The sequence below is a fragment of the Coregonus lavaretus genome (genome assembly GCF_964263955.1).
Source record: "Coregonus lavaretus genome assembly, chromosome: 4".
Lineage (NCBI taxonomy): Eukaryota > Metazoa > Chordata > Actinopteri > Salmoniformes > Salmonidae > Coregonus > Coregonus lavaretus.
This window is the reverse complement of record NC_139991.1, coordinates 48854844-48867920: the sequence shown is the minus strand read 5'-3', so window position 1 is coordinate 48867920 and position 13077 is coordinate 48854844. Positions and strand designations below refer to the sequence as shown.

Genomic DNA, 13077 nt, shown 5'->3' with positions numbered 1-13077 from the left:
CGCTGATGAAGATTTCATCAAAAGTGCATTATATTGGCTTGGCAATTACAATGACATTCAAAAGGAGGCAAATAATTAGTAGGAAAACCCTTTGTCATCATTTTGATGTCACCAGATTTACTTTAGATGCAGTATAATGTAAGCTAGCTAGCTAGCTAGTTAAGATTTAGGGTGAGGCCACTGGATTTTATCTTGCCAACGTTAGCATTGCTAGCTATTTTTGACGAACTTTGCTAGCTATTGACAGCATTGCCATCTGTAAATTTGACAACATGATAATGCTGGCAAAGTTGTTTCCTACTAAATATTTGACTACTTTAGCAATGTCATCGCATTTCCAGGCACTATAGTGTAATTTAGACTAAACAGTAGTTAGCCTCCATCCAGAATGACTGGGCTTATCACCACTTTAGGGCACCACTATGGTGCCGCCGATGGAGGGTGGCTTGAGAACGTTCCTAACAATGGCATGACACGACCAAGTGACGGAGGTGCAACCTATGAATGGTTGTTTACTCTTTACCCTGAAAGCCCAGCAGCAGCTCTCTAGAGCAGTTGTCTCTCTGAAGAGTCCACTGTTACCCTGGCTGTGTCTGTGGTTACAACTGGTTTCCTATCCTCATCTCCTTTCCCTTAACACCCCTATTCTAACCAGGACTATGGCATTGGCATTCCTACGACATTTTCCATTTCTCTCACACCAGTTGTCTTGAAGGAAAGGAGGATTTCAGAAGAGTATTATTTGGACATATATTTTCCATACCTATTCTATATGGACCCATCTGCATTTGTTCAGTTTTACCACTGCTCACCACTAGAAGACTGTCTGGCAGTCTTCCATACTCCTAGTGGCCCTCATCTTTGCTGTCTTTGAACGTTTTTGCTTTGAACCGTCAAAGTGGTAGACTGCATCCTCTACTGCCCTGTATGGCTATAAACCCCCTTTTAAGTTTAAGTAGTTGTGTGCCTTGCTGCATGATTGTGAAGTGATGTTTTCCAGACCCCCCTGGATATTATGTACTTAAACTGATGCAAAATTGGTCATGTGTATTTGGATGTGGCGGGCTGACCATTTAATCAAAATGTTTTATGTGAATATATAGCCCCCCAATGTTGTTTTGACCAATGACTGTCTTCTCACGGTCTTTTCCCTTGCCAGACGTACAAGCAGTCTAGCTAAAGAGATTGCAGCATTTAGCCTTTGCTGTGGAATGTGTAGTTAGCTAGTAGGCCTTGGTTTTGGTTTAGCAATCAGTTTGAGGCTCCTTTAAACATTGCATTTGGGAAATTGAATTAAGATTGGCATGTTGACATTTCCGCCACATTGTAGAATAGATTGAATATTCCTTTCCAATTCTAAGCTGCTGTACTTTGTTAGATAACATTGTATCCTCTATTCTCTCTGCAGAAAAAGAAGGCACAAGAAGAGGCGCATAGAAACATTTTCATACTCGATGACATTACATCGCAATGTCCGATCGTTTGGGGCAAATAACCAAGTCCAAGGATGGGAAAAGCAAGTATTCCTCACTCAGCCTATTTGATAAGTACAAGGGAAAGTCTATAGAAACTCAGAAAACCGCAGGTAAGTCATTGTCCATTATATTTTAAGTACTTCTGTGTTCAACTTATATGTGCATGGCTTTAAGGATTTGATTGGCCCTTGAAGGTTGACCAATACATAAAGTTTGCAAAGAGCTTTATTCACACCTCTCTCCTTCCCTCTCTGTGTCCACTCACTCCCCCTCTTTCTCCACATCGTCTTCTGACTTCTCCCCTCTTCCTCCCAGCAGTTCCACGACATGGCTTACAGAGTCTTGGCAAAGTGGCCGCAGCCCGGCGCATGCCCCCACCTGCTCACCTGCCGAGCCTGAAGTCGGAGAACAAAGGAAACGATCCCAGCGTGATTATTGTGCCCAAAGACGGAACAGGATGGGCAAACAAGCAGGAACAACCCCATCAAAAGAGGTAGGTGAGAGAGCCCGGGACGGACACTGGGAGAGGTGGCCTGGATAACAGATTAATGCATTTATATGCATCACCTACCTCTTTTTGTTTCTTGAAGATTGATTCAATTACAGTTGAAGTCGGAAGTTTATATACACTTAGGTTGGAGTCATTAAAACTCGTTTTTCAACCACTCCACACATTTCTTGTTAACAATCTATAGTTTTGTCATGTCGGTTAGGACATCTACTTTGTGCATGACACAAGTAATTTTTCCAACAATTGTTTACAGACAGATTATTTCACTTATAATTCACTGTATCACAATTCCAGTGGGTCAGAAGTTTACATACACTAAGATGACTGTGCCTTTAAACAGCTTGGAAAATTCCAGAAAATGATGTCATGGCTTTAGAAGCTTCTGATAGGCTAATTGACATCATTTGAGTCAATTGGAGGTGTACCTGTGTATGTATTTCAAGGCCTACCTTCAAACTCTGTGCCTCTTTGCTTGACATCATGGGAAAATCAAAAGAAATCAGCCAAGACCTCAGAAAAAATTGTAGACCTCCACAAGTCTGGTTCATCCTTGGGAGCAATTTCCAAACGCCTGAAGGTACCACGTTCATCTGTACAAAAAATTGTACGCAAGTATAAACACCATAGGACCACGCAGCCATCATACCGCTCAGGAAGGAGACACGTTCTGTCTCCTAGAGATGAACGTACTTTGGTGCGAAAAGTGCAAATCAATCCCAGAACAACAGCAAAGGACCCTGTGAAGATGCTGGAGGAAACAGGTACAAAAATATCTATATCCACAGTAAAAACGAGTCCTATATCGACCTAACATGAAAGACCTCTCAGCAAGGAAGAAGCCACTGCTCCAAAACCGCCATAAAAAAGCCAGACTACGGTTTGCTACTGCACATGGGGACAAAGATCTTACTTTTTGAAGAAATGTCCTCTGGTCTGATGAAACAAAAATAGAACTGTTTGGCCATAATGACCATCGTTATGTTTGGAGGAAAAAGGGGGTTAATTGCAAGCCGGAGAACACCATCTCAACCTTGAAGCACGGGGGTGGCAGCATCATGCTGTGGGGGTGCTTTGCTGCAGGAGGGACTGATGCACTTCACAAAATAGATGGCATCATGAGGAAGGAAAATTATGTGGATATATTGAAGCAACATCTCAAGACATCAGTCAGGAAGTTAAAGCTTGGTCGCAAATGGGTCTTCCAAATGGACAATGACATTTTTACATTTTAGTCATTTAGCAGACGCTCTTATTCAGAGCGACTTGCAGTTAGTGAGTGCATACATTTTCATAATGGCCCCCCGTGAGAAACGAACCCACAACCCTGGCATTGCAAGCGTCATGCTCTACCAACTGAGCTACAGGGGACAATGACTCCAAGCATACTTCCAAAGTTGTGGAAAAATGGCTTAAGGACAACAAAGTCAAGGTATTGGAGTGGCCATCACAAAGCCCTGACCTCAATCCTATAGAAAATGTGTGGGCAGAACTGAAAAAGCGTGTGCGAGCAAGGAGGCCTACAAACCTGACTCAGTTACACCAGCTCTGTCAGGAGGAATGGGCCAAAATTCACCCAACTTATTGTGGGAAGCTTGTGGAAGGCTACCTGAAACGTTTGACCCAAGTTAAACAATTTAAAGGCAATGCTACCAAATACTAATTGAGTGTATGTAAACTTCTGACCCACTGGGAATGTGATAAAATAACTAAAAGCTGAAATAAATTATTCTCTACTATTATTCTGACATTTCACATTCTTAAAATAAAGTGGTGATCCTAACTGACCTAAGACAGGGAATTATTACTAGGATTAAATGTCAGGAATTGTGAAAAACTGAGTTTAAATGTATTTGGCTATGGTGTATGTAAACTTCTGACTTCAACTGTAAGTTCCAGGGAGAAAAGGAAGTCGTCAAACAGCAGCCTAATGATTTAGGACCCATGGGGTGCATCTCAATAGTCTAAAGTGTCAGTTCTTGTGTCGTCTCCCTCATCCTCACTGATCTGAAAACTGACAAGTGATGTGCAGTAAATTCTGTCACGTAATCAGTTTTTTCAGGTCATTCCAGATTAATTAGTGGAGATGAGGAAAGGAAGCCACTACAGACTATTGAGATGCACTCTTGGATTAATGTATTGCCATGATGCAATATGTTTCATGAATTCAATATGTTTTGTATTCTGAGGGAACAAGTCATCTTTTGCACTACCAATGGGTGACATTGGATGATGCAAGAATAGGTGATAGTGGCATTGGTGAGCAAAGGAAAGGGTATTTGTTCACCTGGTACACACTTTGCTGAAGTTTATGTTCCTGTACACTTTCCTGCAGTGTGTGTGTGTCTGCGTGTGTGAGCTTCTTTATGGATGCGTTCAAACACTTCGCCTCAATCACACCGACAGCATCATTGCATTTTGGAACACCAGAAGTACATTCATTTCCAATGGAACGCTGCGTTTGACTGCATTGCGTTGCAGAGGCAGTTGCAGTGCGTTCTGGGTGGTGCATATGTTGGATTTATCGAACGTATATGTGAAACTTTATGCGTAGACGGCTTGACAGAAATGGTAGCAGAAGTTGAATGTTGAACTTTTGTTGCACACATCCAGATGATGCTGCATCCATTTTGCGCAATGACACTGTAGGTGTGATCAAGGCATTAGCCCCATGTGCAGCTGCGGGAAACATAGCCTTGTGTCGCAGATTTGAGAGGCGTTCGTGTTTGCTACCTCAAGGTTAGCTCACGTGCAGGCTGTAGAACTGTCTGTGTGTGGGGAGTTGATTGGTTGTAAGTGACCACTCTGTTTAGTGTGTGTGAGTCTGTGGGGGTGTCTGGAGGAGTGAGAGCAGGAAGAGGAGCTAACATACAATGAGTATATGGCAATGTTGTATGAACACCAAATATGGCGTTTATAACATCAGCATTCACATTGCTACCTTTTATTTAGTGTTATTTGCATAGCAGGCACGACACATCTCACACTGTGGTCCCATGTGGCTCAGTTGGTAGAGCATGGCGCTTGCAATGCCAGGGCTGTGGGTTCGATTTCCACGGGGCACCAGTACGAAAAGTACGAAAAATGTGTGCTCTCACTACTGTAAGTCGCTCTGGATAAGAGCATCTGACTCAATGACTAAAATGTAGTCATTCGATAACAGAAAAGTTTTGTGTAATGTTGCCTGGTAAGCAAGAAAGACCAGAGTGGGAGTACTATTTTATTCCTAATTCTTCATTGTTTGGCCGGGGTAAATTCATCAAGAGTTTATAGCTGGGTTACAAGTGTCCAAGTTCTATAATGTGCCAAAGTGATACTGTGCACAGTATGTCATGTCTGTATCAAGATGTATCTTTGCCCAAGATGTATATGTATCTAGTCTGTCTCTGGAGTGACGGTTCCTTCTCTCTCTCCTCGCTCAGTTCCATTGCATCAACAGCACAGCTGCCGGAGTTGCAGCCGCAGCTGGCTTTACAGAAATCTGTCTCCAATCTCCAGAAGCCCACACCGGTAGCCAGTCAGGAGGTGGGTTTGGCCTTTTACTTTTTATCTTCTACGTCTTGCGGTTTCACTTTGAATTGTGATTATTGTTTTTATTGGATAGTTTTTTCTATGCGTGACTGCCTTTTTAAAAGCAATGAATCCCTTTGAAAAAGATTTCAAGGAAGTGAAATAGGCTTTCAAACCAAACGCGGAATCGGTCAGGAAACACACCTCCAAGACTGAAATCTTTTAAAAATTAGTACAATTTCCTCTGTTGTTTCCACAGAGCGCAAACACAGGTGGACCAAAGCAATGGGCCCAGCTAAATGGAAAGGCCGTAGAACTAGATGGTGAGTTGGAATGGAAAACTCAGACTGCTCAAAATCATTGTCTCTTTGGTCAACATTGATGGTTGTGCTATCAGACGTGTCAGTTTACTGCATGTCTCCACCACACCTCATGATTCTCCATCAGCCTCTATTTCTTTTGACTCTGCTCTGTGCCTCTTGTTTCCATGGCGATGGCAGGTTTAAGGGCCTCAAACCGACTGCAGCCCTTCTCTCACGAGGAATTTCCAACGCTGAAGGCTGCTGGGGAACAGGACAAGGCTGGCAAGGAAAGAAGCGCCTTCGATCCGTCGTATGGGCCCGGACCAAGCCTCCGCCCCCAGAGTGAGTCCAGTGACTATAGCTGTGGTGGCACAAACATGTACTCAAAAGCAGCCCACATGCTTTGAAATTATGAATAGTGTAGCAGCCTCACAGCATAGTTGCTAATAAGTGCCATGGGGAAAATATTGTGCACATACTTTAAAAAATGGAATACACTTCAATTTCACAACATTCACCATCCGGAAACTCTCTGTTTATTATATATGCATAGTCACTTTAATAACTCTACCTACATATTACCTCGACTAACCGGTGCCCCCGCACATTGTCTCGGTACCGTTACCCCCTGTATATAGCCTCGCTATTGTTATTTTTACTGCTGCTCTTTAATTATTTGTGACTTTTTTATTTTGTATTATTTTATATAGTGTATATATATGTATATATTTTTTGGTATTCTTTCTTAAAACTGCATTGTTGGTTAAGGGCTTGTAAGTAAGCATTTCACTGTAAGGTCTACACCTGTTGTATTTGGCGCATGTGACAAATTAAAATTTGATTTGATATGACTTACAGTGCCTTGCAAAAGTATTCCCCCCCCTTTTGTTGCATTACAGCCTGTAATTGAAATGGATTTTTATTTGGATTTCATGTAATGGACATGCACAAAATAGTCAAAATTGGTGAAGTGAAATGAAAAAAATAACTTGTTTCGAAAAAGTCTCAAAATTAAATAACGGAAAAGTGGTGCGTGCATATGTATTCACCCCCTTTGCTATGAAGCCCCTAAATAAGATCTGGTGCAACCAATTACCTTCAGAAGTCACATAATTAGTTAAATGAAGTCCATCTGTGTGCAATCTAAGTGTCTCATGATCTCAGTGTGTATATATACACCTGTTATGAAAGGCCCCAGAGTCTGCAACACCACTAAGCAAGGGGCACCACCAAGCAAGCGGCACCATGAAGACCAAGGAGCTCTCCAAACAGGTCAGGGACAAAGTTGTGGAGAGGTACAGATCAGGGTTGGGTTATAAAAAAATATCCGAAACTTTGAACATCCCACGGAGCACCATTAAATCCATTATAAAAAAAAATGGAAAGAATATGGCAACACAACAAACCTGCCAAGACAGGGCCGCCCACCTAAACTCACGGACCAGGCAAGGAGGGCATTAATCAGAGAGGCAACAAAGAGACCAAAGATAACCCTGAAGGAGCTGCAAAGCTCCACAGTGGAGATTGGAGTATCTGTCCATAGGACCACTTTAAGCTGTACACTCCACAGAGCTGGGCTTTACGGAAGAGTGGCCAGAAGAAAAAAAAAGCCATTGCTTTAAGAAAAAAATAAGCAAACACGTTTGGTGTTCGCCAAAAGCCATGTGGGAGACTCTCCAAACATATGGAAGAAGGTACTCTGGTCAGATGAGACTAAAATTGAGCTTTTTGGCCATCAAGGAAAACGCTATGTCTGGCGCAAACCCAACACCTCATCACCTCGAGAACACCATCCCCACAGTGAAGCGTGGTGGCAGCATCATGCTGTGGGGATGTTTTTCATCGGCAGGGACTAGGAAACTGGTCAGAATTGAAGGAATGATGGATGGCGCTAAATACAGGGAAATTCTTGAGGGAAACCTGTTCCAGTCTTCCAGAGATTTGAGACTGGAACGGAGGTTCACCTTCCAGCAGGGCAATGACCCTAAGCATACTGCTAAAGCAACACTTGAGTGGTTTTAAGGGGAAACATTTAAATGTCTTGGAATGCCCTAGTCAAAGCCCAGACCTCAATCCAATTGAGAATCTGTGGTATTACTTAAAGATTGCTGTACACCAGCGGAACCCATCCAACTTGAAGGAGCTGGAGCAGTTTTGCCTTGAAGAATGGGCAAAAATCCCAGTGGCTAGATGTGCCAAGCTTATAGAGACATACCCCAAGAGACTTGCAGCTGTCATTGCTGCAAAAGGTGGCTCTACAAAGTATTGACTTTGGGGGGGTGAATAGTTATGTATCCGTTTTCTTCTTGTCTTTCCAGATGTGACAAGTTGGAGGGAGGGTGGTGGGAGGAACCTTGTGCCCTCATCCCTGCCGGCAGGCCTGCCCTCAGATTTCGAGGGCAAGGCCAGCGGCGTGGCTGAGACTGGGAGCCCCCCTCCACCTCTTCCCCCCTCTGCCTCCTCCTCTGCCCTCTCTGCCCCCATGGTCAGTCCCAACCCTGCCACCGTTGTCAGCGCCCCTCCAGTCCCGGAGCTCAAGGAGCCCTCCCTGCGCCCCGCCCAGCCACTCCGCAGGCCCGCTCCCCCTGCCCTGAACCATCACCAGCTCCACCACCCTACCACCACCACCACCTACCACGACATGCTGCCTGCCTTCGTAAGTAGCACAGTAATACTCTTCATTTATTTTCACTTTATGACATCTTAATGCAAGATTCTGTTCTGACTGTACGCTTTTTGTCCATTGGTTTTCAGATGTGCCCCAAAGAGACTTGTGATGCTCCCGGCACTGCTGAACACACTGGCCCTGTCACTGTGGTCGCCCCAGTTCGCTTTGACAACAGGCCCACCTTCAGACAGCCCTACCCCAACAACAACCAAGAGCCCGTCAAGTAAGTATTCTCCTGCATATGCCTACTGTCTGGAAGCGATGCTCAGTTAAAATAATGAAAGATTAAAATGGATAATACAATTGAAGATTCTGTGAATTATTTTGCTTACTTAGCAAAAATAATCGCAGACCTCTCACCTCCCCATGTTCCTATTCTCCTTGTAGCGGCGAGGTGAGGAGAGAAGAAAACCGCTTCATCCGTGGGCCCTCTCGCAACCCCTCCTCCCGACCCATCCGTCGGCCCGGCGACAGACCCCCTCGTCCTGCCATCATCAACCCAGAGGACCTGAAGGATCTGGACGAGCTGGACAACGACTGTGAAGACGGCTGGGCAGGTGGGGGGGCTTTCTGTTATCGCATCAACATACACCAAAGGCAACATTTCTGTGCGTGTGCCCCAGTTGAACTAGATTAACCTTGATAAAAATGTTGCTCTCTTGCCGTTCCAGGTATCCATGAAGAAGTGGATTATGGCGAGAAACTCAAGTTCAGTGACGATGAGGAGGAGCACGCCGAAAAGAACAAGATGTGGTGAAATTACCCCCACCCCCTTTGTGTTTGTGACTGAATAGAATATTGTTGGTGTTATTTCTGTAGTTTTAAGAGCAGTGACCTTGTAGCAGTGACTGATTGTGAGCTCTATCTCTGACCCAGGGCTGAATGGGAGAACCAGCGTCGCGAGCACCAGTTGTCGCTGAGCTCAGGAGAGGGGGCGTACCCCCAGGAGGGTCCTGAGGAGGAAGCTTACCAGGCCTACCAGGAGCAGATGGCCCACAGGAAGACCAACAGCAGGTTCCCCTCTGGAGAACCACAGGTAAGGTCGTACCTGCGTCCACTATACCTCAGACTGCTACCCTTGCCTGGCCCCCCTAGCCTCTTCAATACCGCTGATCTCTGAAGTTTTGAGTTTCAAGAAATAAGGCAGAAGCCTGTCCAGTCATTTCACCTATCAGTGGTCTTAAAGTCTTGAAACAATGTTTGCACTCACTAACTGTATGTCGCTCTGGATAAGAGCGTCTGCTAAATGACTAAAATGTAAAATGTAATGACTATTCTCAATAACCCTTGATTGAAATAAGACTTAACAAATCGCCTTGGCGTTACCGTAGTGATGACAAAGTGAATGTTTAATTACAACCTCCAGGGTAAAAATGCAGAAGCACATATGGAGATATGCTAGAGGTCACAGTAAGATTAACTAATGTTTAGGCATTAAAGCATACAGAGTACATACACCTGTAGGAAGAGAACACTTGAGTCACCAGTCACATTTATATATGTGTGTCCTAATGCTTTGAACACACCGACTGCATCATTGCGCAAAATAGTATGCAGCATCATCTAGATATATGTGCAACAAAGGTTCAACATTCACCTTCTGCTACCATTTCTGTCAACCTGTTTACGCACACAGTTTGAAGCATACGTTTGATAAATCCAACGTATGCACCACACAGAACGCACTGCAACTGCCTGCAACGCAATGCTGCAAGGCAAACGCAGCATTCCATTGGAAATTAATGTACTTCTGGTGTACCAAAACGCAATGATGCAGTCGGTGTGTTCGAAGCGTAAGTCCATTGTACACAGAACCCAATGTAGTCATGGAAAGTCCTCCCACTGGCCCCATATTAACACCCAAACCCTCCTCTGTGCCGTCTCCAGGCCCAGCAGAAGAGCTCCGGGCCGGGCATGGCCCACCAGGGTGAACCCCTGGACAACCAGGAGGAGCGCCAGACCCAGGGCCCAGCCCGGGCCAAGTTTGTGTCACCGGAACTCTCGGAGGCAGTTGAGAGAGCTCGCCGTCGCAGGGAGGAGGAGGAGAGACTCGCCCGTGAGGAGAGACTGGCCGCCTGCGCCGAGAAGCTCAAGAGGCTAGACGAGAGGTTTGGGAAGACGGAGAGACAGTTGTTGAGGTCTGAGGAGGGAGCAAAGGATGCAGAGAGCAAGGAGGCAGCACTGTCCCCTAGGAGAGAGAGCAAAAACCACCCGGAGAGCTGGCAATACGGCATGAAAGGTAACACCAAACCGTCATAACTGTTTGTTTAGTAAACATGTATTTATTCAGGTTGGTCAGTTGAGAAATACTCATTTGCAAATGCAACAATGACCTTCTCAGTCATAGTGTGCACTTACCGTTGAAATTGAGCATTTTACTGAATGGCTTTTACTGAACGACATGTAGGAAACATACAGGATTGCCATGTCTAGCTAAAATTTCTAGCCCAATGACCTCTGAAAACCCGCCCACAAGGCCTGAAAACTAGGCCCCAAAAATGTTTTGCAACAAGAGAGGAGTTGCCGCATTTATCCAATAAACCCTTTTCCAATAACGTTATTCAGCAAATTAAGAAGGAATATCGACGACGTCATTTTTAATTACGTAGGCTAAGAAGCTAAATTCGGTTTTCCATCCAAATAATAATTTTTGCGGATTTAAGAATATGTTGCAAGAGAAAATATAAATGTCCTTTATTAAACTCTCCAGATCCTTTTCCATCAATGGATGTCGATTTAACTTGTTTTGACTGCTATGATTAAGCAATAAGGCCCAAGGAGGTGTGGTATATGGCCAATATACCATGGCTAAGGGCTGTTCTTAGGACATAGCCCATAGCCGTGGTATATTGGCCATATACCACAAACCCCTGAGGTGCCTTATTGCTATTGTAAACTGGTAACCAATGTAATTAGAACAGTAAAAAGTATATTTTTGTCATTCCCCTTGTACACGTCTGAGATACCATGGCTTTCAACCAATCAGCATTCAAGGCTCAAACCACCCAGTTTATAATTGTAATTATATTTTCTGTCAACTGTGCTGTTATTATGTGCCATATGTTAAGACTACAAACCATTATAAATGGCCAATTTGTGAGATTGTCTTATTTCAATAGGCATAAGCTACTGACTCAAATTCAATTTTGCCATGGTTTGCTGAGCTAGATGCAGGTAGCCTATAGCCCCTGATAAGCCAACATCTAATTTCAGGGAAAAGTCCACAATTAAACATTAAATGTGGAGAATGATACATTTGCTATAGAGCTGTGACCATGATCACAATTGATAACTTCCAATTTAATTAACTAAACATGGCCATTAATAATTGCATAATAACACAAGGCTTACAACAACAAACTGAGTTATAGGCTATTAAGTCAGTTTGCCAGCTCCAGGTAGGCTACACAAGTGGCACAAATTGATTTGCAATCACTCCAGTGATAACACAATCACACAGTCTCCGTGACTCAGCTGCCTCTGCTGCAGCACTCTCTCAACCAGTGCTCTCAACGCAACAGCTTGCTCTCACTGCCTGATAGTCAGCAGCAGCAGGTCACAGTGAATTGTATATTTAAAAAAAAAAAGAGAAATGCCATGGCAGCCGCGGTGCAATTTAGAAGTAGCCCCCCCCCAAAAAAAAAAACACGCGGCCAATGCATTTTCACCTGCGACATCATTTTCAAAGTAGCCCAATTTGGCTGGAAAACAGCGAACATGTCAACACTGGAAACATGGGTAGCTATGTAAAAGTGGGATTATAACCCGGTCCCTCTCCTCTCCTGTCCCAGACGCTGAGTGTCCCTCGGAGCACTCCCCCGGCCAGCAGGACTACAGGGAAGAGGGCACCTTGGGCTTCGCCCCCTACCGCAGTGAGGACGATGGCGGGGCCGAGCCCACCTCTCCCCTGCCTGACTACGCAAACCACCAGGCCTCCAAGCCCCTCCCTCCTCGCTTCCAAAAGCAGCAGCAGGTGAGCCGCCCGGCCGATGCCATCTGATGCTTTCCCAGCAGCCCCTTCCCTCAAACCCCTAATTTCCTAATCCCCTCCCTAATTCTTGACAGGATTAGCGGCTTGAGAAAGGCCCGTCAGTTCACAGGAGCAGGTGTTTTCCATAGCGACGGTTGCCACCTCCCTGACTGGAAAGGGGAGGGTATTATGAAGGTTGCCTAAGGGTGTGCTTGTTTTATTCTGTTGTGTAGTGTTTTAATTAGTTATGTCATGGATGCGCAGCAATAGGCAAATGACAAAACAGAAAAGAACCACTCGCTGCATATAGTACACTTCTTTAAATGCATCTAGTCACTTTTATGTGAGGTGAATAATTGTACCAGTGTGTAAACATAATTGGTTCATGCTCTGTGTCGTCCCCTCCCCCTCTCAGGACCAAGTGTATAAAATGCAGCACTGGCAGCAGCAGCAGTCTGGCCACCCCGCCCCCTCTGGCTCCAGCCACCCCCCGAGGGGGTACTACCCCCCACACGTGCTGGGCTTCGACCCCCGCTGGATGATGATGCCCCCCTTCATGGACCCCCGAATGGCCCAGGGCCTCTCCCCTGTGGACTACTACCCCAACGCTGTCCACTCTTCAGGTGAAACCTGAGAAAATAGTA

At 44.9% G+C, this 13077-nt stretch overlaps 1 protein-coding gene across 5 annotated transcripts in view; it reads left to right on the top strand.

Annotated features, from left to right (window-relative positions):
• LOC311127660 (protein PRRC2B-like) overlaps positions 1–13077 on the top strand; it is a 34263-nt gene that overhangs the window by 6511 nt on the left and 14675 nt on the right. For all 5 annotated transcript variants that reach the window (XM_084159504.1, XM_084159506.1, XM_084159507.1 and 2 more), the window contains exons 2-14: positions 1409–1585; positions 1791–1968; positions 5406–5508; positions 5753–5816; positions 5994–6137; positions 8114–8451; positions 8550–8686; positions 8851–9020; positions 9135–9216; positions 9340–9499; positions 10351–10702; positions 12255–12436; positions 12849–13056. In XM_084159504.1, the coding sequence (XP_084015630.1) occupies positions 1471–1585; positions 1791–1968; positions 5406–5508; positions 5753–5816; positions 5994–6137; positions 8114–8451; positions 8550–8686; positions 8851–9020; positions 9135–9216; positions 9340–9499; positions 10351–10702; positions 12255–12436; positions 12849–13056 (2233 nt within the window). In that variant the 5' untranslated portion in view covers positions 1409–1470. The remainder of the gene's footprint in view (positions 1–1408; positions 1586–1790; positions 1969–5405; positions 5509–5752; positions 5817–5993; positions 6138–8113; positions 8452–8549; positions 8687–8850; positions 9021–9134; positions 9217–9339; positions 9500–10350; positions 10703–12254; positions 12437–12848; positions 13057–13077) is intronic.